Genomic DNA, 27,092 nt, shown 5'->3' with positions numbered 1-27,092 from the left:
GATAATTACTGCAATCTATAATCTTTTTCTTTTTGCTTTAGGCCTTAAAGAACACACTATAAACCTGTGTTAAGCCTTTGTATTTTCACAGCGTCTCTGCAAACCACTGCCAAACCTGTCTGTGCACACCAAATTATTTTCATGTTTGTTTCTAAGTACTTATTGCAAAAGCTTTCCCCCCCCCCCTTCCTGTTAGTGATTTCCTAATCATAATAAAGGAGGAGATTATTTGGGGGTATGAGATTGTGTCTGGTCTGAGATGAAGTCACTGACTGGCATTTGCCATATTATTTTCCTGACATTTATGAAGTAAACATGTCAGCAGAATTAACTTTCAAATCCTTTCACCCTTCTGGGTGAAATTCAGTCTTGTGCATAGAGTTTGTACAGGTACAAAACTTTATGACAATCTACTCTTCTATATTCAGGAAGATGAATGGAAGAGAAAATTAAATATTTTTTGAGCTATTGTTTGCCTTTATCACTGATGGAAGATATTAATTAAATAAATTTCAGAGTGTCTAATCAGACAGAACAGAATTAATGGACAACTTCTCTGAACCTGTATCTTAAAACATGTTTCTAGTAAAATATAGTCTCTTATGGCGCTTTATAAAAGAAATTATCAGTGAGACAAAGCATTATGGAATCTCAAAACATAAATAATTTCATTGTCCAAACTATGCCATATTTCTTTAAAAAAAAAAGAAGGAATTACATAGTAATAAAATGTTCTTTTAACATAATTAAATTATTACAGAACTACTCTTTGTGTTTAAGAAATCATAGATTTACCAACTCAAGGCAGTTTTGTATTTTTGTTTCAAATGTTTCAGTCTTGAAAACTGTGTAATATGAAACTGTTATAAAGAAAGATGCAAATCAGAGTCTTTTTTTCTCTATAAATAGGCTATTATTTTTTCAGCTTCCAATGAAAGCACAGGTAGAACTTCCATTAGAATATACTTCTTGCACCCTCATCCTTTCATCTGCCCCAGAAGCTGCTTGAAAAAGCACTGGTTGGATTTTGTGACTTGCAAAGTAAATAATTATTATTTTTATTTGACTAAAAAAGCCAAATAAAGTTAATAAAATGCACTTTTCAGGATTCCTTATTCATTTAGTATTTCATGGTCTCCAGATTATTCATTATTTTGTCCTTATAATCTCACAACCACAAGCCCCTCAATCCAAACAAACCTCACCAAAACCAGTTTTCTCATTTTGACTTGTGAACATCCCAGATCAGTGCTGTTGCACGGTTCATCTGAAACTTCTGGTGAAGGTGATTTTCTCTCTTCAGTTGATTTTCTTTAGTTTTAGAGTATGCTCCTTCTGCCTCCTGCTTTGGGAACATGCCTTTCAGACGTTGAAAAGTGATGAGCAGCTGGAGGCAACAAGATGGATCAAAAGTCTCTTTTTGTCTATGGACAGACTTGTTTATCCAAAACAAAATAAGAGGTATCGCTATCTGTAGTCCCGTCTGTAAATTCTTCATCATGGTAGTAATTTGTCGCGCATGGTAAAATCACCTCCCTGCATGAATGACTGCAGAATAACAGATCCCATCTGAAAGAAAGCAAAAGTATACGGTAGAAGGCAGACTGGAATTGTGAAAATGACAGCTACTCGGGAACTAAATACAGGAATTCTGCATACTCTGCACCTCAGCTTTAGGGCTCATCTGTAGTTTGTAGTTTTTGAAATATCAGGGCATGCTGAGGCACCGCTTCAGCATGAATTTCTGTGGAGAATGGCTTGAATCATCAATGTCATTTTTTGCAGCACTTGGCCCTCTCTTAGGGGCTTCCTTTAAGTTTATCCTGTTTAGCTTGTTACAGCTGAAGAAATACTATCCCCAGGACATAAGCATTACAGGAATCCAAGCTCTGAATCTGAGGCCAGTTCAGATATGCCAGGCTATTTTTGATGAGTACCTAACACTACCCCTGAAGAAAAATGTGATTGCGTATACCTGCGTTTACGTCCACTGGCATTTACTCAAGATAAAATCTGATGGTTCAAAGAATTGTTACTACAGAGATGGAAATAAGAATCCCTTAATTTTGTTTAACTAAAACGTCTCTTGTTCACTGTTGTCATGTGATTTGTGCCATCATAACATAGTAAATAGGTCCTGATAGTGCAACTAACTTAGACAAAATTGTTGTGTATTTTCACTTGAGTAGCCTCTTGAAGTCTAAAGGATTTCAGTGCAGGTTTTTTTAACCAACTGTTGGATGGTATGCAAGGTCAAATTCCAAAACAATAAATGTATGAATTTTCCTAACAAAACATTGTAGATTTTTTTTTTAAATTGATTAGCTATTTTTGCAATTCTTTTTAGAACCATTGGATACAAAAAGAAGTATGTGAAAGTTCCACATGGGCATATTTGGGTGGAAGGTGATCACCATGGACACAGCTTTGACAGCAATGCTTTTGGCCCGGTAAGTCACACAGAATCACAGAATCACAGAATGGTTCGGGTTGGAAAGGACCTTAAAGATCATCTAGTTCCAACCCCCTGCTGTGGTCAGGGACACCTCCCGCTAGACCAGGCTGCTCAAAGCCCCATCCAGCCTGGCCTGGAACACTTCCCAGGATGGGGCATCCACATCTTCCCTGGGCAGCCTGTTCCAGTGTCTCGCTACCCTTACAGTAAAGAATTTCTTCCTGATATCCAATCTAAATCTACCCTCTTTCAGTTTGAGGCCGTTACCCCGTGTCCTATCATTACACTCCCTGATAAAGAGCCCCTCCCCATCCTTCTTGTAGGCCCCCTTCAGGTACTGGAAGGCCGCTATAAGGTCTCCTCGGAGCCTTCTCTTCTCCAGTCAATTCACGGTGTATCATTTGCACTTTGCAACTGAAAAGAAGCATGTGTATCCTAAGTCATTTGTGCAACACAGCAAGTATGAATTGATTGTGATTGTGTTTTTATTATTTTTGTAAGAATTATTCGATTTTACAAAATATCTTGGTCAGCAGAGATTGAGTTTGCTCTTAACTACTACAAAATGACTCTTTTTAATTCTCCTGCATGGAAGGAGAAGTGGTGGAGATTTTAAATTTGGAGGGATGTACCACAGAAGTAGCCAGAGGGCGAGCCAGCCCCCTGTAGCTGACAGATGCTCCCTGAGGACAAGTTGCCAGCTGATGTAATTTGGAATGGTTCCCTCCCAGGAGCTCGATCTTGCTTTAGAGCCAGTGCTGCGATAAAGAATTAGGAAGGCATAACTGTGCTTAGTAAGTGTTAACGTGTGTGGAGGACAGTAGGGATATTTCAAAACTTTCCCCAGAACAAATATATAAATTTTCTTTATAAAGGGCCATTGTCATATTGAATAATGACAAAACATAACCTGGAACATCTGTTTCTTGACTGGTAAAAGCGTGCATCTGTTCATCAGGAAGACAATAAACTCTTTCTCTGCACTTCAGTTTTGGTTTGGTTTTGGTTTTGTAACACTTTGTGTGGATTCCTGTTCTTGTTTTAACTTAATCTAGCATGCAGGAAATAATTGCATAAACTGTGCATCCTGCTGTGGAAATACAAATCCTTTTTGCTCTATTCCGTATACAGTTTTTTGACATGTGTCTTTAAGAGAGAATGCTCTTCTAATATTATAAAAAAAACACTGGTTGTCACAGGGAAGTTGTCAAGGCTAGATTTCTCCACCCTTGTGCATTTCATACCTATTTCACATAGAAGTTGCCCCACTGACTCTAATTGAATCAACGACAGCAAGGACCTTACGATTTTTTCTGGCTTCTGGAAGTTTAGCCCAATTATTAACTTGAAATAATTTGTTCTCAGGAAAAAATGCAAAAAAAGCCTATTGTCTGGTTTGGAGTATGCGATGTCATTTTTCTTTGCTTTGTATCACTTTTATTTGTGCTTGTATTTCTTGCTGTTTTTCACTATTATTTTCCTGCTACTGTCTTCTAAGATTCCTAACATCTGGTTTTGGAGGTTATTTCCAGCAGGATTTAATTCAGTCTGTCCTGTGCAGGTATCTCTTTTCTCTCTTAGAAGGCCTTTCCTTGTCTCTCTCGCTCTCTGTTCCCAAGATAAATCTTAGTCATAAAGCCACTAATCTTCTTTTCACTTACAATATATTGCCAATGGAGACTCAGAGCATAAGGAAACTTCAGCAGTTTGCCATTGGTTTCAGATTTACAGCAGCTCACACAGAAATAATACAAGGTAAAATCCTCAAGGTTGGCACTGTGCAGCTTTCATACAAGATAGCACGTTGGGGTAAATCTAAATACCCTCAATTTTTTACTCAATTCACTGATGTTTATAAATATTAGAAAATCGCTTTCACTAGGCTTTGACCTCACATTAGTCATCAGCTGCTAGCTAACATCGGGTAGTATGTCGCTTTTCTCACAGAAGTGGCATCTTTTGGGAGCTAGTAAGTTTTTGACAGTGAGTTCGTGCTTCTGCAGGAAGAATGACATTATGGGCAGGTCAAGTGTAAATAGGTATTTTCCTCTGGAATTAAATTAGAGTAGCAATCGTTGAATACCGGCAAAAGGGGGCAGAAGAAAATGGGAAGTGTATTTAGAATGACACGCTGGACTCCAGGTTCTTTTCCATTCTAAGTGTTAGATTTTAGGTTACTAGGATGCTTTCTATCCCTCTGTTGGCTCTACTCTTGAGATCACTTGCACAAGTGAATTAAAATGTTAAAATCACTCTCTTCAAACCATTCTTTTTAACTTAAACACTTCTTGTCTCATAAGACTGCAGCAGTCATAAGGAAGAGACTGCACAATGGTAAGACGTGAACCCATTTTTCTCATTTTGTTAGAATTACGTCACTTAAGAGATTAGGGTAAATGTTACGTGTGTCACAATTCTGATTTGTGAAATCAGATATATTTTCTTGGATCAAAAGATTTGGTAAAAATAGTGTATTTTTAAAGTGGATTATGTAGTAGGTTTCCATTTTTTTTAATATTCATGCAGTCTTACAGTAGAAAGGCTTATATAGTGTAGCCAGTCAGACACAGTAATGCTTTGTAGATGAGCTTAATGAGTTACATGGGGCATAAAAGGAAATTACGGAAAAACAGATTGAGAACAGATGTTGGAATAATTTTTTCTCTTGGAGAATAACAATATGTGTAATGGCCTAATGGGTTAGGTTGATAAAGCAAAAACCCTGATACCAATCAAGTTCTAAATTAGACGCACCTTTGGAGAGAGATGAATTTCTAAAATGTAAAACATTGGCAGATTAGATTATCTTTGCTTAGTTCATAAAAATATTATAAAATAAATTATATTATCTCTTGTTATTGCATGTTTTTTATAGGACTGAAATTAGAATGTTAAGGCACAGAGAGACATTTTCCTGAAGTGTGTAAATAAAATGAAAATGCTTTAACTAAATTTTGTAAAGGTTTAATATTTCCTTGCTGCTTAGTCGTGTCTTTGAATAAAATTAATACCTTAACTCATATTACAAAAATAACAGAACATTTGTGGGTAGCACTGAATTAGAAATGCTGTTAATTCTCTATATGATCAAATCTTAAATATTACTTACCTTTCCAAAGTATTGGACTAAATTAAGTAGCGTATGGTTATAGTACGTTGTCTTTAAAAAAAAAAAAAAAGGCTTTGTGAAATACAGAATGGCTGGTGTTATATAAAACTATTGCTTTGATACTGATGTGTTTCAGGTTTGGAAATACGTCGTGTCAGCCATTCATAATGCTGAAAATAGCTGTTTTGAATAGAAGCCAATAAATATTCAGAGAACTTGCATCTTTTTGCTATTACTTAAGGGGATAAAAATTTATATATCGCTGGAAATTCATTTCAATTACCTGGGCTAGAATAGAGATTTCTACTCAATTAGCTGTTATTGTTTTCAAATTCTTATAGAATGAAGTCAAGCTTTTACAATATTAGCTTACCATTCTTTAAGTGGCATACTACAGGAATATAATAATGAAAAGCTTATATAATTATGATGTCACTTTTTAAAGTTTCCCCTTTTGTTTTCAATTCTGGTAATTTTCCTGTTTTGGGGGGGCCTGTTTGCTATGTAGTTTGACAGCAGAGGAAAGCTAACATTACTGTTCCTGGCAATTCTTCTTTCTTAGATCAGAAATGCAGGACACACATTATAAAGAATTGATCAGGTATAAAACTCTGCTGCTTTAAAGTTCTTAAAGATTTTGAAGGTTTAACTTGATGGTTAACTTTATGCCAGATCACTTATTGTCTTTGTTTACACAACCAGGACAATGCTAGCTTAAAAATAAAGCGACAATTTATATTCTGGTTCTGACGCTCTGGCTAAATCAAGGGAAAAGTCATTATAAATTGTACTTTGCCCAGATCAATTGTGTAGAGTTGGCATCCAGCAGTGCAGAGATGATTATGCAACCAACATGTAAGGGTATCTGAGGAACAGTCATTAATAAGTGCATGCAATAACTGATACATATATGTTCCTGGATGTACAGGAATGTGTATATACACATGCACTGAATAGCGCTCTCAGAGTTTAAAAAAAAAAATAAAATTCAATTTTATCTTCTGAGGATTTGTTTGGTAAATATAATACTTCTATTACTACATTTCTGTGTTTCCAAATGCCTCCAACCACAGGATATGAAAGACCTTTATAAAATTAGGGCTTGAAGTCAGTTGCAGTCTTTCAGCTGTCTTGTAAAGGACCTGAACAAAAGCTCATTAAAGTCAATGAGAGATTTCTATTGGCTTTAATGGCTTTGGATAAGACTATGAGTTAAGCTTCACAATCCAGTGTAAGGGCAAAAAGGCTATTATCTTCCTTATCTTCCTGGGAAACCTGAGACACAGGTAGGGTGAGTACCTTGTCATAAAACATGGGTTTTGGCTCAACCAGGTCCCTATCCTAGTCCTTTTATTAAAAATGCATCTATCTTTTAATGTGTTTAATCTCAAAACTAAATCCTGTTGAACCTGAGCCTGACTTTTTGTTTAACAGAAGTTTTACATTCATAAGCTTCAAATGAATAAATGGCTTTCAGTTAGCATTTATGATTGTCCATGTAAGCAATTCTGTACTGAAAATTCATGCAATAAACTGTCTGAAAACATTCCTATCTGTTTAACTATCTTTTCTTTCAGCAGCCCAAACTGGTAGACTGTGACTAGAAAACTCTATAGGCTAGAATGACGTTCAAAATAAGTGAATATTTTGCTTTTCAAAGGCTACCATCATCTCTCTCAGATATAAGACAGAAATCGCTTAACTGTTAACCCTCAATGGGCAAATTCAATTAATAACAGTAGTGGAATGTGGTCTATTATAATTACTGTCTTAAACTGGTCCAGTATTTCTCTCTGTAACTACTGTTAGTGAATACAAGTGGTCAGAACCAGAAAATATGAAAAATTCATTAGACAGTAAGGTGAACTGAAATAAGACACTTTCAGTGAAGCTCAATGTGTGTCTGCTGGTAAAGGAAATATTTGAACCAAGAGTTCTGCAGACTATGAGAACAGCCCTGCTTTATATGTTCTGTCTTCTTCCAAGAGAGGTTCAGAGGACAGTTGGAGGAAGACGCAGATATCTTTCTGCAGTTCTGGATTACTTGCGTAATAGCAAACAAAAAATGCCACATGTCCTACAAGTGCCCATCATCTTGGTGATGATCTTGCCATCTGCTGAAGCTTTCATTTCTGAGCTATAAACTAGTGCAAGAATTGCATATTCCCCTGAAATGGAGCAGCCTCTAAGGCAAAAGGTGGGAAAACTTTAACGGCTCCCAGCAGTGTGCTGAGCAGCATCGTGACAAAATTGCACAGTAAGGTATGTAGGCAGGGCCCACTCTTTCCACAGAGAATTCTGCCAGGTCTCGAAATACCGAGTGACCCCGTTTGTGTCCCCATACTCCAACCAGCCATTTGGAGAGGCTTAAGACAAATAGCTTCAATAGCAACCCAATTTTTCTTAGTTTAGGCCGAAGTCAAGAGGAGGCGGTCAAGTGTTGCAAAACAAAAGTGTGATTTCAGTAAAAAAACACCTATCTATGCTTACACACATAAAGTTAACGTGAGGATAACAGTGATGAAAATGTAGTCAGTGAAACCTGGGGACTTGGATGCGTCAGTTTTCTAGCTAGTGTTGCAGGTTCTTCTGCTTTCTTTTTGTGTGACCAATACTTGCACCTGTACTCTGTTGTATAAATGTAGCCTTGGAGAGTAGCACGACTCTTATGCGATCAGTGACATTTCTACTTCTTTCTTGGGTATTAAAGAAGAAATGAAACTGTGATTAAACAGGATGTATAATGCAAATATGCAATCAATGACATTCCATAATATTTACCCTAGGCCACTGGCGGAAATGAAATAGGTAAAATTGTTTACAATCAGAAAAAAACCTTTGTATATGGAGCATGAAGTTACTAGTAGTAAATAGCATGCATGCACAGTTTGAACTTGTAAAAGTCTATGATGAATAAAACGGATAGGATATTATGTGTTATGACTGTTGATAAATAAACCTCGAAGGGTAAATATGCTTGTCCCTTTTGAGAGAATATTATATGTGAGATGCAAATTGGGATGGTAGCTTGTCTATTGAGAACGACAATTCACTCCAGGAGCTGCTGAAGGGGAGTCTCGATAATAAGATTGTGTGGCCTCACTGTCCATTAAATTATCATGACTAACTGAATTTGCAGTATAGGGGATAAAAAGTCCTCTATGGCTGTCCTAATTCTCTTGGAAAGTAAAACATTTAGCCTGACTGTAGTCTAAACCAATGCATAAAAATTAATCTTTAAAGCAGCCTGTCTATCATCATGTGACTAAAAGCTCTCAAGTAAGTCTACTCTACTTCTTAGCAATGGAATGCTCATAAGGACTTGTAAAGGAGCAGAAAATTTGGGGTTTTTTTTGTCTTAGGTATGTCAAATCTTAAAAATTTTCTGCATTCTAGCTAATATTCTCTATTATTGTACTTGGAAGTGTTACTGTTATTTAGCATTAATAAAGCTTCAGTCATCCTGCTTATGGAACAGGTTTTATATTACGCACTCAAGCACAATAAATTATTAATCCAAATATTTGGTGCATATTTCCAACCACATTGGAAAGAATGGGAGGCTGAACATCCTACACCTGTTTTTGACATCACTTACATTGACATAAATCAGGAATAATAAAAGTTGAAACAATGTTAGATTGATTTAATGAAATATTAGAAGAGATCAGAGAGCTGTCCGGTTCATACCGTCATTTGTAATTAACTACTTTGAACTGCTCTGCATTCAAATATAATCATTTACTGAACCCTGTATACCTTTCCTTACAATTCTATTTCTCTCAAGTAAAAGCTTGAAATACCCATATACAGGATAACCACTCTACAGAAATTATAATATTATATTCTCTATATAGAATCTCATAAATTATAATGGAAACAAGGAACAAAGGAATCTTTTCTGACTTTTTTATGGATGTATAGGGAATTCTGATTCATCCTGGCATTCATGTTAAGACTTGCAAAGACATAATTTAAAAATCCATTAAATGTTCGTGTTTCTTTCTATTTTTACTTCCTTGGACATGGAACATTGTCAAAACTGAGTCACTGATTACCAAAATAAAGTTCTAAATTTTACTTTTCAGAATGATAGGAAATTATTATCTGCCTGTTATTATTATCCAGAAAGTTTGTAAGATCTCCATTCTTGGAGAGAGTAAAAAAATCTGACTGGACAAGGCCCTGAGCAACCTGAGTTGGCCCTGCTCCAAGTTGGAGGTCGGACCAGATGACCTCCAGATGTCCCTTCCTACCCATATGATTCTGTGCATCTATGAAGGCAATTTTTATTTTGCCAGTAAACTGTCCTATTTAGGACATAGGACAGCAAAATTTTGTCAGTTTGCTGTCTTATGTGTTAACATTGCCAGAGACACATTTATCGAGTAGAAAAATGGTAAATTTATCTACTGTAGTACCACTTTTCTATTGTTGCATTCTCTCAGAGGATCACAAAGTGTATCAAATTTCATTTCAGATTGTGCAAATGTTTTTTTGCAAACCTTTATCTCTATTCCCTCTCTTCTAAAAGGAATAGTTTGGAAAGTATACGAGGTAGCATGAATCTTCCTAACTTGGCCATATTTAAAGTTCAGTCTGGGCAGAAAAGAAGTGTTTTCCTCAAATCATCGAATCATAGAATGGTAGAATTGTTACGGTTGGAAGGGACCTTAAAGATCATCTAGTTCCAACCCCCCTGCTGTGGTCAGGGACACCTCCCACTAGACCAGGCTGCTCAAAGCCCCATCCAGCCTGGCCTTGAACACCTCCAGGGATGGGGCTTCCACCACCTCTCTGGGCAACCTGTTCCAGTGTCTCACCACTGTCATGGCGAAGAACTTCTTCCTAACATCCAGTCTGAATCGTCCCATCTCTAGTTTTAATCCATTCCCTCTAGTCCTACCATTACCTGACATCCTAAAAAGTCCCTCTCCAGCTTTCTTATAGGCCCCCTGAAGATACTGGTAGGCCACTATAAGGTCTCCTCGGAGCCTTCTTTTCTCCATACTGAACAACCCCAACTCCCTCAGTTTGTCCTCATAGGAGAGGTGCTCCAGCCCTCTGATCATCCTCGTGGCCCTTCTGTGGACACATTCCAGCACGTCCATATCTCTCTTGTAGTAGGGGCTCCAGAATTGGACGCAGTACTCCAGGTGGCGTCTCATGAGAGTGGAGTAGAGGGGGAGAATCACCTCCCTCGACCTGCTGGCCATGCTTCTCCTGATGCAGCCCAGGATACGATTGGCTTTCTGGGCTGCTAGTGCACACTGACGGCTCATGTTGAGCTTCTCGTCCACCAGCACCCACAAGTCCTTTTCTTCAGGGCTGCTCTCAAGTCAGTCTCTGCCCAGCCTATATCGGTGCTTGGGATAGCCCTGACCCAGATGGAGGACCTTGCGCTTGGTCTTGTTGAACTGCATGAGGTTGGCATGGGCCCACCTCTCCAGCCTGTCAAGGTCCCTCTGGATGGCATCCCTTCCCTCCAGCGTGTCAGCCGCCCCACACAGCTAGGTGTCGTCGGCAAACTTGCTGAGGGTGCACTCAATGACACTGTGCATGTCGCTGATGAAGATGTTAAACAAGACCGGTCCCAGTACTGATCCTTGATGGACTCCACTTATCACTGGCCTCCACTTGGACATGGACCCATTGACAGCCACTCTTTGGGTGCAGCCGTCAAGCCAGTTCTTTATCCACTGAATTGTCAATCCATCAAAGCCATATTTTATCAGCTTGGAGACCAGGATGTCATGCGGGACAGTGTCAAAGGCTTTGCTCAGGTCCAGGTAAATGACGTCAGTTGCTCTCCCCTTGTCTATTGATGTTGTGACCTTCTCATAGAAGGCCACCAGGTTTGTCAGGCACGATTTGCCCTTGGTGAAGCCATGTTGATTGTACCCAATCACCTCTTTGTTATTCTTCTGCCTCAGCAGTGCTTCCAGGAGGATCTGCTCCATAATCTTACCAGGCACGGAGGTGAGACTGACTGGCCTATAGTTCCCTGGTTCCTCCTTCTTTCCCTTTTTGAAAATGGGGATTATGTTTCCCCTTTTCCAGTCAGTGGGGACCTCACCAGACTGCCAAATATATTGCTATATTAACACCACAGTCTTTTTTTTTTGAAGCAGTACTTCTAATTCTAGAGGTGTGTTATGGAACAAATAGAAATATTTAACTAGAGCTAAATCAATAGGATCCTAATTTTGTCAATGTCTGTGTATATATAATTTTAAGTCTACAAGTACTTGTTACTGAAGTTGAGGGACTGCATGACTCATAGTGCTCCATTTTGTTTACTTTGTTTCTTTTCTCTCTCTTATTTTGCAAGTCTTAATGAATAAAGCACCCTAGTTTAAACTGCGTTATTTTACTGATTTTAGTAGTTCATTAGGATGACAGTTATTTCACTAATATCTTAAATTTTTAAATAGTCATAACTTTTTTTTTGTGGCAATAACTGTGTTTCTGATTGTTATCAAAGCCATCAAAGCAGTTTCCAAACTAGGTGTTGACTTATAAATATAGCACAGAATGGACAGATTTATGTTTTTTTTTAAAGAAATGAAACTATAAAAGTATAGAAATTGTTTTCTGATGAACATAATAATGGTGTTGTCTAGAGGAATTTTCAGATTGATAGCAGAATTTTAAAGTTATTTGTTCTCCTTTTCACTGCAGTAGAGACAAGTAGGAATAATTCTTGAGAGTAAATCCCACAGAATGTTACATTTGCTGAGAGGAATAATGCCAACTAACAGAAGAGTAAATATGTATACAAAATAAAGTGTGAAATATATTCCTTTTCCCTTCATTGTGATTTGAGACAATGCCACTTAATTAAAGTTGGATATAGGTATTTTAATTTACTTGCTCTGAGGATTTGGGCACTGCAGATTAGTTTTTATTAGGGTTTGATATTTTATGTTGGTTTCAATTAAAAGCTACTGCATCTCAATGTCAGATCTAGGAAACAGTACAATTGTTTTAATTCTTCTCTTGTAAACCTTGAGATTTAGAAAAGAGTTATATATGATACAAAAACTGATGTTAGTAGTGGCATGAAATAGCAATAACTCCATGGCACTTGCTGTGTAGTTAGTTAATATATACTGCTTCCTCTTACAGGTATTACTTATGTACCATTTATATAACTATAATATTTGTTCTCATGTAGTTATAGAAAGTATGTTTAATTGCATTTGATGCAGAACAGAAATATCCAATGAGGCGACCAGCAGCTCTCTGGGGTTATGAGGACAAGTCCTGTGTAAACCTTTGGAAACCACTGATACATATCAATGCCTGCAAGCTGCAAGATCTGTAACTCAATATCACATTTTCTAATTGCAAAATTGCTTTTTTCCCCCCAGTGTATCTATCCCAGTATGATTTTAATGAATACTGTTCTGAAATATGTGTGTATTAGAGTTTATACCAATGCTCTCTCTTCTTTGAAATATATCTTCTTGAAACTGGGAGACCAGATTACAAGTTTTACAAAATGTTAAGTTCTAAACCTAATATTTGTGAGATATCAGTTGCTGATATGAGCGTGAAGGGGAAACAAGGTAGTGGTTAACATGATGTGATACTTAGGTATGGTATTTCTTTCCTACCAAAGCTAGAAAAATTAAGATGATGGATAATTTGCACTTTGCAAGCATGGATCTTGGATCAATAATGGGTCAACCATCAGAAAGAAAGAGGAAGAAAGAAAGAAAAATCTACTGTTCCACAAAATAACACTTCCTCTTCTGGTGGAAGTCATGCAATATTAATAATGAAAATCCGTGCAGCATTGGTCAAAGAAATTAGAAAAAAAAACCAAACCCCAAAAAACTTTCAGTATTTTATGATGGTAAAAGGAGTTATCAGGTATTTTCTTAAAGAGTCACTCCATTGTGTTTCTTAAGAGCATAGTAAATGGTCCCTTCAATCACTGCTTTACAGCTGTTGGATTAATGTATATTAAGTAGTACTTATGCAATATTTCACATTGTTAGAACTTATGAAAACCTTTAGTCAATGTTGCCAGAGTTATTGTTTGTAGAATATAGTTTTGACTTGGTACACCACTGGGAGAGGAAACTGAAGAGCTACAATCCTTCCCAATTTACTTTTGGATCACCTTAGTGGGTCTCAGTTTTTTTTGTGGTTAAGCCAGTTAGAAGTTTTAAAGCCAAAATCTCAGCTTCCTCCCACTAAAAATGCATAAAAGTAATAACAGAAAGTCTAAAAATCCTAACTTGCTAGCAGTTTAATATTTTTAATTCCGTATTATGCCTGATTATATTCACATATTTTTCTATTATACAAATTAAAATTCAGGTTTAATTTGCAACTTATTAAAAACCAGGATTTGTATAATTTAGATGCCAAAATAACAGGCTATTGGAGTACTCTGTAACAGATGTGAAACTGGTATCCAACATTGAATTTTGGCCATATACATGCTATATCTAATGAAAGCCAGGGGAAGCCTATGACCAAAACATGGTGTAATACGCTGAAAAAGGAGAAGGATCAGAAGAAGTAACTGCCTACAAAATTCTCCATGACTGCTGCTTGGCAGGTTATGCTTCCACCTATTGTAATAGCTGCATTCACATTTCAGAGACTTTGGCAGGAAGAAAGAACACACCAGAGGACGTTTTTTACAGTTTTATTGATTTGATAGAAGCATTCCAGAGTCTTTTTTTTACGACTCTCATAACGGTGTCACTTCCAGGGGCCACTAATTCAAACTTGTACTTCAAAATGTTGCTAAAGTAGGTTTCCATAGGTAGGATAAAACAGAAATGCCTGTGTTACTTTTCCAGAGTGGATAGTACCAAAATGGACATGCACTTTGGAGTGAAAGTCTATGTGCTCCCCCAAAAGGTTCCTGATACTGCTGTGGCCACTGTGTTCTCTGTATCCTCAAGCTGGAAACAGATAAAACACTCGTCTTTCCCAAGCTCAATATATTGTTGTCACTCAGATATGTATTGTTTTCTAAGAAACTGCTTCATATGCATGGGATCTGTACTCAAACACGCTGTTAGGTCTTACACGTTTCAGCTGTTATTTATTGTCAATTAATTTTGGGGGCCCTCACAATTTTACTTGTTTCAATGAAGATGTAAGGTCACAACTCAAAACATTCCCTAATTAACATAAGATCTGATTATACTTAGTGAATGGAGTAATTTAGAGAGTAACTCTACTCTTCCTAGTTATTGATAGCTATTAAAATGTTTATAGTATCCGAGTGAATGTTTTTTCACATCAATTTTCAAAGTATAAATTGTATTTTGAACTAAGGTCGAGTTTGGTAGTATTACAAAGCAATTAACTGTTAAATGAGAAATATTTAGATTGAACAAGACAAAAAATGCTAATGAAGAATTTAGTCTTCATGCTTACATCGAATAATGGAAGTTAGGAAAAAATGTCTTTTATTCACTTTGGATTGCACTCAGCACTGCCTTGCATCTTTCTATATGACGTCCACTCTTAGCTACTCTTAGAGTTTTCCTGTGAATATTTCATAAGTCACAGTATCTCAATTTCCATTATTTAAAATCTGTAGTTCATTCTTTCCTTATACTGATGAGTGCTAGGAATTACTGGTATCATTGAAGTCAGCAACACTATTAGCCCCATTAAGCAGTACACATACCAGTGCAAACCAGGTATGTTTGTACAATAGAACCTTCTTGGCCAAGAAAGAGATTTTAGTGTGTAAGTTAGAAAAAAAGTTCCGTAATTGTCTAATCAGAAACAAGCCTAACTTTAAAATAAAGCCTTATTTTAATGTTCTTAAACAATGCACGTCTTGTCTGCCAGGTGCAAAGTCACCTTCCTTGTCATGCTGAGCACAGTCCAAGCCTATCAGCTTCAGGAGGAATGGTACTCAGTGCATGCCCCGGCTAGGGCTCTAGCAGCTTCATGGCTGTGACATTTGAAGTCTCCACTCTCAAAGCTATGACTTATGTCCTCGTAATCTGTTTAATATTCCAACAAGATTTCCAAAATCTGTTACTCTACTGCATTAATTTAAAGCTCTGGTTTTATCATTCTGTCGTATGTATACGGATTTCTAAATATTAGTATGTATTCGTGACGCTTCTATGTCAATCATGAAGAACTTGATATATCCATATACGGCTTTCAAACACTTGGTGATCTAAATGCTCTTGGATGGGATCTCTGGGCTGCAGTTATTCTTTTTAGCATACGTTAGCCAGCAGGCTAACTGTCTTTAAGGAGTTTAGGGGTGGACTGATTCAAATGTTTGAAAAATAATGTCTTCAAAGCAAAGCATTATTCAGATATGCAGTGGGTCTGCAGGAACCAGACAGAAAAGTTTGTACCACGAAGCTTATATTTGTTTCCTTATCTAATATGCAGTCTTCCCTTGAAAATTTGTTCAGAAGTAAACTTTGTCTGTTTTCCACTGCACATAGGCCAAAGCAGACTGTCCTGTATCAGTGGGTTTTAGGCCACATTTCTCTTTCAGAGATGCTGCTGCCAATGGCCTATCAGGGTACCTCTATAGATCCTCCTCTAGGGAGTGTCTTTAACTCTGCGTGGGCACGATGACCTCTACGGCTGGGGATTTCTGTGGAAAACTAGGACCTGGAAAATGTTCCTTTAGTATCCCAGACATCTTTACTAAGTATTTGAGGTTATGTTCACTCTCCTGGATCGCTCTCATTATCTTTATCACAGTGTCGTTCTCTGTTTTCTTATTAGGATATTTCTTATTAGTATAAAGAAGTAAGCCAGGATGGTGCTGAACTGATAAACTGAAGTTCTCACATACCCATAAAACCAGAAGTAATTATAATTCCTTTCCTGGTTGTACCAAAGAAAGGTTTTATTCATGTTGATAGGAAAGGATTGCTGTGGCTAAGAAAACTAGGTACTAATTTCAGGAAAGATTCTAACATTATTCTTTATGCCAAAGCAAAAATTATTTTTAAGATAAATTCATCAAGTAGAGTAAGGTACGGTTCACATAATAGCAGAAGCAAACCTTGTATTTCTGTCATGGCATTCCTCTCATGATTGAACTATATCTTTAAAAAAGACTATAATAAAGATATTGTTTTGATCTTTTATATTTGCATTTACATGCAGTACGGGTTGTATGGAAAGCCTTATTTCACATCTGTGTTTTAGTTTGAAGTTTTACTTACTGAAGTAAGTCATGCGCTAAAAAAGAAGAAAAATATAATAGGATATCTATCTTCCCTGGCTTGCTTTCAGAGTTCTCTCCTGGCACATTTTACACAAATTAATTTGACAGTAACAAAACCTAAAAAGGTGTTTGGATTACTTCAGCAGTAAACTAGTAACAGAACCATGTCATTTCAATTTATCACTTGTTGTCTTTAAGTGTGTGAAATCTTAGTTCTTCATCGTATTGCAATAGATTGCTTATATATAGAAAAAAGCTGCATACTTCACAGAGGAGAAAAAAAAAAAGCTCGACTGCCAGCTGAGCCTTCACATTCTCCCTGACTTGCAGAATTTTAGTGAATCTCACACTACCTGGACTAGAACAGCACAGTAACCTTAGCTTTACCCTTGTTGCTATGTCTCAAGTTATTAGGGTTTTATCCATCAAAAAGAGCTCTGGCCCAAACAGCACACTGGGCCATTGAAATTATAACCTGAGAGACAAATCCTGTGAAACCAAACTTAACCTCTACAGCTAGCTTTTATCCTACTAGCATAAATCTGTGTTTCTTAAGAGGATATCTTCTTGGTACTCTGAAGAAATCTAACGTATTCCCCGGGTTACACAGGAAAAGAGCACATCCCCTTGCCTGATTCAATGAGTTTTTGAACAAAGGTTTTGAAAAAAGAAAAAAACAAAATAAACCAAAAAATCAGAAAACAATTGGAATTTTTAATCTTTTCCTGTCTTAAGTTCTACAGAGACAGAAAAGTTGAGATAGATTAGACAGATGACATGTTATAAAGTGTTAAACGCATAGCAAATGCTGCTTGAGTACCGTTACCTCCGGGTAGGTCCAGTTATAAATTATCTCTTGTTTGTAAGCTCAGAAAGAAAGAAGTACAATCTCTCCTACTTCTGCAAATCTGAATTTTTGTGTTTCTTGTCAAAATAGGTGAGGTCAGAGCAGACATATTATTTTAACAGAATCCAAGATTCAAAGGGGATGACTGAGCTGTTGAAAATCAGACTTGACTTTATTATGCATATTTAAAGAAGTAGTACACTTACCATCTAAAAAAAACAGTGAACAAATTCTTCCAACTTAATGACAAATATCTAAGTAAAATAAACTTGGCAAACATCAACATTAGAAATCTGTGTCTAATTCAATTGATACTCCTTTTTCAACAGGACGTAATAATAATCTGCCTTCTGGAGCACATGATGGTTTCATTATTGATCGTTTTGATCCTGTTCTCTTTATAGTGTCTTGCTGCAGTAACAAACAGTAATGATACAAAACTAACAATAGTGTAACACCTCTAGGTGAAACAAGGCATTGATACATTTGGTAAAATGGGTTTTGATTATTCTTCAGAGACTTTTTTTTTAGTCAGAACAGGTAGGTGCTTTTTTCTGAAAACTATATAATCTAAGGAGAAATAGTTCTGTCTACCTGTAGAGACAGTAGCTGATACCAGTGATATCTGGAAAAGATTCAGTTATCTTGGGAATAAAAAAATTAGGTTTATTCTTCTGTCAGAATTCCACTTTAAAGCCTTTCTTCCTCGCTCTCTAGAGAAAGTCCCAATCGGCACTTAAATGCATGTATTTTAAAATGAGATTCATAAGGGAGTAAAGCTATCAAAGTTTCAAGTGAAAAAAAGAATACAGAGATCCTGCTTATAGGTTTTGAAATAAAAAAATTAAATTATGTCTCTAACTGGACTGGTGCCGGCTTTCTGGAGACTAATTTAAACTTTTCATAGAATAAATGTTACATAGGATTAATGACTAGTGGCTTTAGATTTCATGTCTTATCTGCAACCAAAAGAAAATTCGGTATTTGTTTTCCATTAAATTTGGAACTGAACAGAAGTTTCCTCTTTTTCACCGTATTGTCATCGTCTTGAAATGACAGTAAAAGTGAAAATTAAGGTCCAGCATGAAGTGGACTTTCAGTGACAGCGTATTAATGACATTGAGCAAACTCTTAAGAGATTTTTGCATTGCATTTTTCTATCCTATATCAATATATTCCACTTTTAAAAATAATTTGTTACCTCCGTTGAGGTCTGGGACATTTACAATAGCTTTATTACCTAAGTCAGGAAAACAAAAATCCTTTTGTAAGCTAGATAGGGTTGATCTTGTGTCTAGTTTGTACAGTACATTAAAGTAGTAAAAAATTGGGGAATATCTTGTCTCTGTGGAACTAACTGGGAGTTTTGCCAGAGGGTTCAGCGAGGTCAGGACTTCATCCCCCAGCAGGTTTTTCCTGCTGACGCTATGCTGCAGGCTCATAGCACCAGAGACTCTCCCCAGCGAGGGATGGCACACAGCTCACCCTGCCGTGCCTTTCTCCAGCCCCTGCCATGCTCCATCTGCCCAGGGCTGGCAGAGCCTTCAGAGAAAGAGATCATATCTTTGTCACACAATCATGCACCAGAAGAATCGTGTTCTTTCTTGATACTTAAAGGTTTCCTCTTTTATTCTGATGTTGATTTGGGGCACGTAAGTGCTAGATACATAGATGAAGAAGTAATCTTCCTCTTTGGATCATAAGAACCTGTCCTTCAAACTGCCATAGTCGGAGGTATCACTTTGCCAGTGAGGAACATCTCCCAGTACTTAGGGCTAATTCTAAACCTCACAATTGATTGCACATGTTTTTACAGTACGAAAAAGGATTACATACCAAAAGTGGAATACATCCCCCGACATCCTTTCAGTTGTGTACGTCACAAATGCTTGTAGTTTCTGAACTGTTTGTTATAATTCACAGCCTCTGTTCATCGCAAGCTGAAAATAAAAACAGCTGGCAAACTGCAAATACATTTACAGTTGTTTTAGTCAATTATAGGTACAATATCAAGCATGAAACAGTAAACCGAAAGTCCCTTAGGGTTCTGGGTAATTAATCAGAAATACACTTAGTGTGGCATTGCTAATGCAGCTATATAAAGGGAAAAAATATTTGTAAATAGCATCAGCTTATATTGGACTACCTGAATAAAACTGACAGAAAGCTTCTGAGGATAAAGGCTTTTTAAAAAAAATTATTTTCAGAAGTTTATTTGTCATTATTTTTAAGAAATCCGTTATAGTTTTTTGCAGTTTGATTATGACTTTTTGTTATATTTTCAGTCCTAATTCAATCCTATCAGTATAGACTCTGTCACACTTAGTCACAGACTGAGGTAAGGGTTACAGGTTTGATATTAAATAAAAAGTGTCTTTCAGGCCGTGTGCAACCTCATCTAGTTTGATGTCTCGCTCATCCTAGCTTTCTCTTTTTTTTTGAAATAAGCTGTATGAATACTCATGGCTGCTTTTTTCCCTGGGCATCTGAGCAACCCTAGATACATTTGAAAGGGTTGACTCTCATGATGGGTCTCCTGAAAGGCATTTCATCTGTCACACCAAGCAGCCTTTGTTAGTTCACAGCAGAAGACACTATAGATTTCTGTTTACATGGATGAAATAGGGAAGAGTTTGCTTTTCTGTAATACCTTCTCTATTGCAAGGTATTTCAAAGCACTTGAAAAAACATCCCGACTGAGTTCAATGCTAGTGCAGTGTGTGAGTAGGCAGCTGCAGAAGCCCTTTAGAACTGCATATTTAGTAGCAGCACAAAGACATTTCAGCTCGTATAACGATAGAAGGTATCTTGAAAGGATTGTGAAAATGTGTGCAAGGGATTTCACTGTGGGAAAACAAGCAAACAGACAAAACCATCAAAAACTATGCAAGAGGCATATCCTCATGTATAAAAGATGGAGAAGATTATATGATTGCAAGATGTTTCGTGTTTAAGATTGAAATAACCCCTGCTTTCTCAACTTAGTTCATACAATACTTTCAAGATCACCGAAAATATAAAACTAGCATCATGTTGTGCTTTTAGCCCTCAGCAGAGAAGACAATGAAGTAAAGCACTGCGGATATGAGTTATTTTTCATTACTGCATGTGGCAATTGGTGTATGCTCTAGAGAGTATAAGCTCCATATAGATTTGGCATTGCTAATCCATGTTCGCTAGTTTTTGTGGAGCTGACACTTGACAACTGTCAAATTAGCACCTTTCCTCCGCATTAATCTTGCATTAAATATATGGATATCTATATATTTAATGATTTCACTTGTGGTTTTTCTGACACATTTGTCAAATTCCTGGTGTTTGCTTTCAAGTGCAGCCTAATAGACTGTCCCAAGGCAAGCACTGTGGTCAGCAGTGCATCTGAAATGTACATGTATTATTTTTGTAGTAGGGTTGGAAATCTCGATAAGCTAAAAATGCTTGAGAATGCTTACACAAAAGCTCAAAAATGCCATTGCAAAAAAAATACTGTGCAAAAAGATTTTATAAATAATGGACAAGTAAGGTTAAGGTGTGCATTTAAATTCGTATTTGTAAGAAAGCACTTAATAAGAGGCCTAACTTTCAGTAATGCTGCATACATAATTCTTTCCATTGATGAATCTTCCAAAGAAAATCAGGACTTCTATTGAAGTCCGGTGAACTCTGAACCTAAGATCTACTCTTATGTCCGGCATTTCCAAAAAAAAAACCCTCATCCACTTTTTATTTTTTTCCCCGTGTTTCTGTCTCCTTCCCTTTACCTTTTTCTCCCTTCATTTTTTTTTCAGGAACAAAGAAAATACATTTTTTTAACCATGAACTTCATGTATTTCTTGTCTTCTTAACAGAGATTGATCTCAGTATTTTTGTTAAATCATATGAATTACATTAGTTGACTTTTGATTAGTATGCAGTTTTCTGAATCCACCAGCCATTTGTTTCCTTTTTTTTTTTTTTTTTTCCCCTTTTCAATACTTTGAATTGCTGAAATGGAAGCACAGCCAGTTTTCAGTCACATGTCTTGAACCACAGGAAGACAGGGAAGTCAGTTGTCTAACTGTCCCTTGAGGAGCACTTCTCATTCTTCCTAATGGAAGTAGCAGTTCTCAGACCTTGATATTAGGAATTCAGTTTGGGCTATTAGAGGTTCAGAGGGCTTGTGGGCTAATTTTCGAATATTGCCTATTGTTCTCAGTTTGTTCCACTAAATTCTCTCTGAAGAGTCACTTTTTTGGCTTTATGTTGTGGCTTTACATTACAGATATTTACTACTTTTTAATTTCCCCTTTTTTGTATCACTTACATTTGACTCCCTGAGTGTTATGTTCTCCAAAGTGAGTCAGTCTGTGACATTCAGAACAGAGAGTGTGTGTTCACACATTTGCTAAAGCTTCATACACCTTGGGCACTCTGTAGGAATTAAGAAAATACATTTTCTAAAATGATGAAACATGACATTAATATAGAAAATGTCAGTCACTAGTTATATTTTGTCAGATAAATATTATTTGCTGTGGCAGAGTTCAATGCTTAATAATACATTGTTCTTGTCAGTACTGTTTAAAGTGCACATGATTCATCCTAAACCTTTATCTTAGCAGATAGTGAAAGTAAGCATTTAGCATTTTCCTAAACCAAATCTCAGTTCAGAAGTTTAATACACTTCCATATTTACAGCAATAGAAAAGAATATTCTGCCTTCTCCAGAGATTTATTTATCTCAGTTGTGTAGAAGAGGTTTATACTGCCATTGCTGCAGTTTTACAAGATCTACGGAAACATTATTTAACAATGCATAGTGTGATAATGCTGGATTTGCATATATTGGAAAATGTGTCCTATTTAAATTCAGTTTAGAATTAAAAAGTATGTTTTCTAGCAGAATGAAAACATAAGAAAGGCAATGTTGCTTGATATAAATATTAAGAAGCTTTGCAAAAATTCTGTTATTTGGAGATATGTAGTAGTAACATTTTAATAAAATAACAAATGTTAAATTTCCAACTTTTGCTTTTTGTTTATCTTCTAAAAGTTTTAAAAGAAAGATCTTATTACAGTGTTTTAAATTTTATTACAGTATTGTTAATTTACATATGTTTTAGCAATAAATATCAGAATAAGCAATTTCTGATAGAAAAGACATTTTATCTAGGTCTGTATGAATCCCTTCTGAGATTTTTTTCAAACTCAATAAAGTCCGAAGATGTTTGCAGATAAACAATTTTGTGCAGATTTGCTTACTCCTTTGAGTAAGATGAGATTTCAAAGGGGAAGTATACCTTAGTTTATTTTCTCCGTTCTGTTTAGCAAGCTTCCAAACACAAATAAAAACACTCAATAGTATGCATTGGGAAAAGTGGCTACGGGAGATACAGTCTTTTATTCCTTTAGGAATAATTTTTGGTCATGTTTTTCAAACCTTAACATTTTCTTATATTTGCAAATTGACATCAGTGTTAATTTACGCAGCATTGGTATGGCATCACCTTGAGTACTGTGTGTGGTCTTGGGCTCTATAATATAAAAAGGGTATAAAAATATTAGACTGTGTCCAAAGGATGGCAACAAAGATGGTGAAAGGACTAGAGGACAGAACCTACGAGGAGCAGCTGAGGATACTTGGTTTGTTCAGCTGAGAGAAGAGGAGACTGAAGGTTGACCTCATTGCTGCCTACAGCTTCCTCCTGATGGGGAGTGGAGGGAGGTGCTGATCTCCTCTCTGGTGTTCAGTGATAGGATGTGAAGGAACGGCTTAAAGCTGCATTGAATGAAGTTCAGATTGGGTATTAGGAAAAAGTTCTTAACTAGGAGGGTGGTCAAGCACTGGAACACTCTCCCAAAGAAAGCAGTCATGGCCCCAAATCCTGTTGGTGTTCAAGAAGTGTTTGGATAATGCCTTTAGATATAGGGTTTAACTTTTGTGGAGCCAGGAGTTGGACTCAATGATCCTCGTGGATCCCTTCCAACTGAGAATATTCTATGATTCTATAGTTATTTTTTTGGCATACAGTGAAATTTTGTACACTGATCTAGTCTGACTGCTACCACTCTTACTGTATAAAAATTACAAAGGTAAGGAAGGTGTGATATCTTAGACTGTGAGTTTGAAAGTGTTTTGAATACTTATAGTCAGATATTGATATTTTTAAAAATATCATGTCTTCAGTAAGGTAAGCCTGTATGCAACTTGTGCTATTAAGAACTGGAGTGCTTAGTTTAGTTAGTCATCTAGCATAACACACATGACTGATGCAGCTGAATATGTGTCCAGATTCAAATATAGGTATGTATGTCTATATTTTCAGGGCATTAGAGATTGCTGTGATATGAATATTTTTAAGACTGACACATCAGCCCAGTTTTAAACTTTAAAACAAATCTTTACTAAACTAATTCATTAAGAGCCTGCTTCATGCTAATGGTTCATTTTTATACGCTATTAATTGTCAGCACTAAGCATACAAAACTGTTTGTATATATACTTACACTTAGTGGGCTTGTCTTCCTTCTTCTCCATCTTTCCACCTTGTGCTTGACAATTTTATGCTATTTTGGGGCTACATCTGACTGGCGACCGGTCACCAGCAGTGTTGCTCAGGGTTCACTTCTGGGGCCAGTTCTGTTCAATATATTTATCAATGATCTGGATGACAGAATTGAATTCACCATTAACAAGTTTGCTGATGATACCAAGCTGGGAGGTGCTGTTGACTCTTGAGGGACAGCAGAGAGATCTAGATAGATCTAGAAGCATTGGGCTGTGATTAATGGGATGAAATTTAAAAAGTTGAAATGCCAGGTTCTGCATCTAGGATGGAATAATGCCAGAAAGAAGTATAAATTGGGAGAGGAGTGGCTGGAGAGCAGGCCTGCAGAAAGGGATCTGGGGGTGCTGGTCGACAGGAGGCTCAATATGAGTCAGCAGTGAGCCCTGGCAGCCAAGAGGGCAAACCCCATCCTGGGGTGCATCAAACAGAGTATAACCAGCTGGTCAAAAGAGGTCATTATCCCACTGTATTCAGCATTGGTGTGGCCTCACCTGGAGTATTGCATGCAGTTCTGGGCACTGCAGTTTAAGAAGGATGTGAAGGTCCTTGAATGTGTCCAGAAGAGGGCAACAAAGCTGGTGATAGGGCTGGAAGGCATGTCCTATGAGGAGCAACTAAGGACTTTGGGCTTGTCCAGTTTGGAGAAAAGGAGGCTGAGGGGCGACCTTATTGCTCTCTACAGCTTCCCGAGGAGGGGAAGGGGAGAGGGAGGTGCTGAGCTCTTCTCCCTGGTATCCAGTGATAGAATGCGTGGGAATGGTTCAAAACTGTGCCAGGGGAGGTTCAGGCTGGACGTTAGGAAGCGTTTCTTTACCAAGAGGGTGGTCAAACACTGGAACAGGCTTCCTAGAAAGGTGGTATATGCCCCAAGCCTGTCAGTTTTGAAGAGGCGTTTGGGCAATGCCTTTAACAACATGCTTTAACTTTCAGTCAGCCCTGAACTGGTCAGGCAGTTGGACTAGATGATCATTGTAGGTCCCTTCTAACTGAAATATTCTAGTTTGCTCTATTCTATTCTATTCTATTCTATTCTATTCTATTCACAATCTTTAATTCAGGTGATGTTTCACAACTTTCTATTAGTCCCAGTAAATAGTAACACTAGTTTTAATCATTTTTTGTCTTCCTCCCTGCATGAAACATTTGTCCTGCTCCCAGAAGGGAGATTCCACACTTGTCTTATTTTTGATTTTGCCATTCATCTTTCTTGTGTATTTAGCAGGTTGCTTATTTGCAGTCCTTTGCTCTTGTTTTGTTCTGTTCTGTCTAGCATCATTCGGGTGTCTTGTATGTCCTATGTCAACTGTTTGCCCCTTTGGTAGTCACATTACTCACATACTTATATGAAATACATGCACATTGTGTCTGGTTATGCATTCATAGAGTCACAAAAGACTTAGATATTGCTAGTTACACTATTTTAATTGGATTGCTTTTGGGTTCAAGGCAAAGGATATTAATTATATCCTGATTTAATTTTTATAATTTATAACTTTTAGGTATCACAGGCTTCTGCTTTGGCTACATTACTTTGGCTGTTTAGAGGTTGAGCACTAAGTTCAACCAGTCATCTAGGGTCCCCTTTTCACCTATTACACCTCTAGAAGGTGATTCATCCCATCAAAAACCAGGGATTTTAGATGGATGGGTGAATCATCCTCTGGAAGTGCCATGAACAGGACACTCAGTGACTAATATAGGTTAGACGGCTCCTGTCAGAGGAGAGGAATCCAGTCTTTATGGCACTGTCAGCCTTTCCACTGGCAAGCTGTTTACACCTGCAGCCAGTTTTCTAGCAGTTCTTATACTAAAGCTAAGTAGGGAAGATCCCTCCCTGTAAGTGTTGCAAAGGTGGATATTTATATACATGCAAAATAGCAAAACTGTATTGGCATTGTTGCGTTTCAGCTAAACTCAATATAATTTGCTAACAGAAACAAATTCTAGATTCCTTTCTATATTACCACTTTCCTGGTTATTCTCAGTAAGCATTTTTTTCTGTTTTTCAGAGGAAATGTGATGCACTTTTAAGGCTGGGTTCGCATTTTCTTGTATTTGCCCGATTTTCCTAGATTATGCAGGGCTCTGAACAGTCCATTTGCCCTTGCAAAATGCAGATGAACTCATTCAGTTAATATTATTTGCAGTCTCAGTCACGCTTAACCTTTTCTATAATTGCAAACATCAAAGGTCAGGAAAAAATATCTTATCCTGAGTCTGGTTAAACCACTGCTGGGGTTTAACAAATATTGCGAAATAATAACTGAAGCCTACATCATATGTAATGAATGCTCTTGATCTCCACTTGTCTGTGTTTTTTCCCTTTGTCAAGTCAAAGCCCCTCATCTTTCAGGGTAAAATGCTCTGTACCATTTCTGCTCTTGCTGCATGCTGCTGAGCTTTAGCTATCTCTGCTCTTCACAGTTGTGCAGCTCCACTGTTTGATTTCATTCCTTCCTATGTACTGCTATACCTTCTTTTCTACCTTGGGATCCCTTTTCACTCTGGCCAAATCTTTGTCTTGTCTTGTCTTGTCTGTTCTGACTCTTAATCAAATTATGTTATTTTATGCTCAGCCTTACAAAAACAGCATCTGCTTTTTTTTTTAACCAGGAAAGAATGAAATAGGAAACAAAAAATTAAGATGATGGCATCCTTTATAAACTCTATACGTCTTCTATAGTTTATAAGATTTATAATAACTGATATTAGGCATGAATTCTAACATCAATGTGTAGTTTGGATCACAAAACTTTGGTTCAAGGCCTCTGCCATTTTTATAAGCAGTGACCACACTTGGGAATTCCTTATAATCAATAAAGCACAAATTAGTGAGAGTTGATTTTAAGCATGACTCTTCAGGATTTTAGATGTGCTGTGACCTGAGATTGGAGCTGGAATCTGGGACATGCCAGTACACCTGGTCTCCTCATCATCCAGTTTGG

General features: G+C 37.1%; 1 protein-coding gene across 3 annotated transcripts in view; it reads left to right on the top strand.

Annotated features, from left to right (window-relative positions):
* Positions 1–27,092, top strand: part of IMMP2L (inner mitochondrial membrane peptidase subunit 2) — a 470,689-nt gene that overhangs the window by 365,803 nt on the left and 77,794 nt on the right. For all 3 annotated transcript variants that reach the window (XM_054186971.1, XM_054186960.1, XM_054186976.1), the window contains exon 5: positions 2,348–2,450. In XM_054186971.1, the coding sequence (XP_054042946.1) occupies positions 2,348–2,450 (103 nt within the window). The remainder of the gene's footprint in view (positions 1–2,347; positions 2,451–27,092) is intronic.

The sequence above is a fragment of the Rissa tridactyla genome, chromosome 1, assembly GCF_028500815.1.
Source record: "Rissa tridactyla isolate bRisTri1 chromosome 1, bRisTri1.patW.cur.20221130, whole genome shotgun sequence".
NCBI classification, from domain to species: domain Eukaryota; kingdom Metazoa; phylum Chordata; class Aves; order Charadriiformes; family Laridae; genus Rissa; species Rissa tridactyla.
The sequence above is the reverse complement of the archived record's forward strand: the minus strand, read 5'-3'. Positions and strand labels throughout refer to the sequence as shown.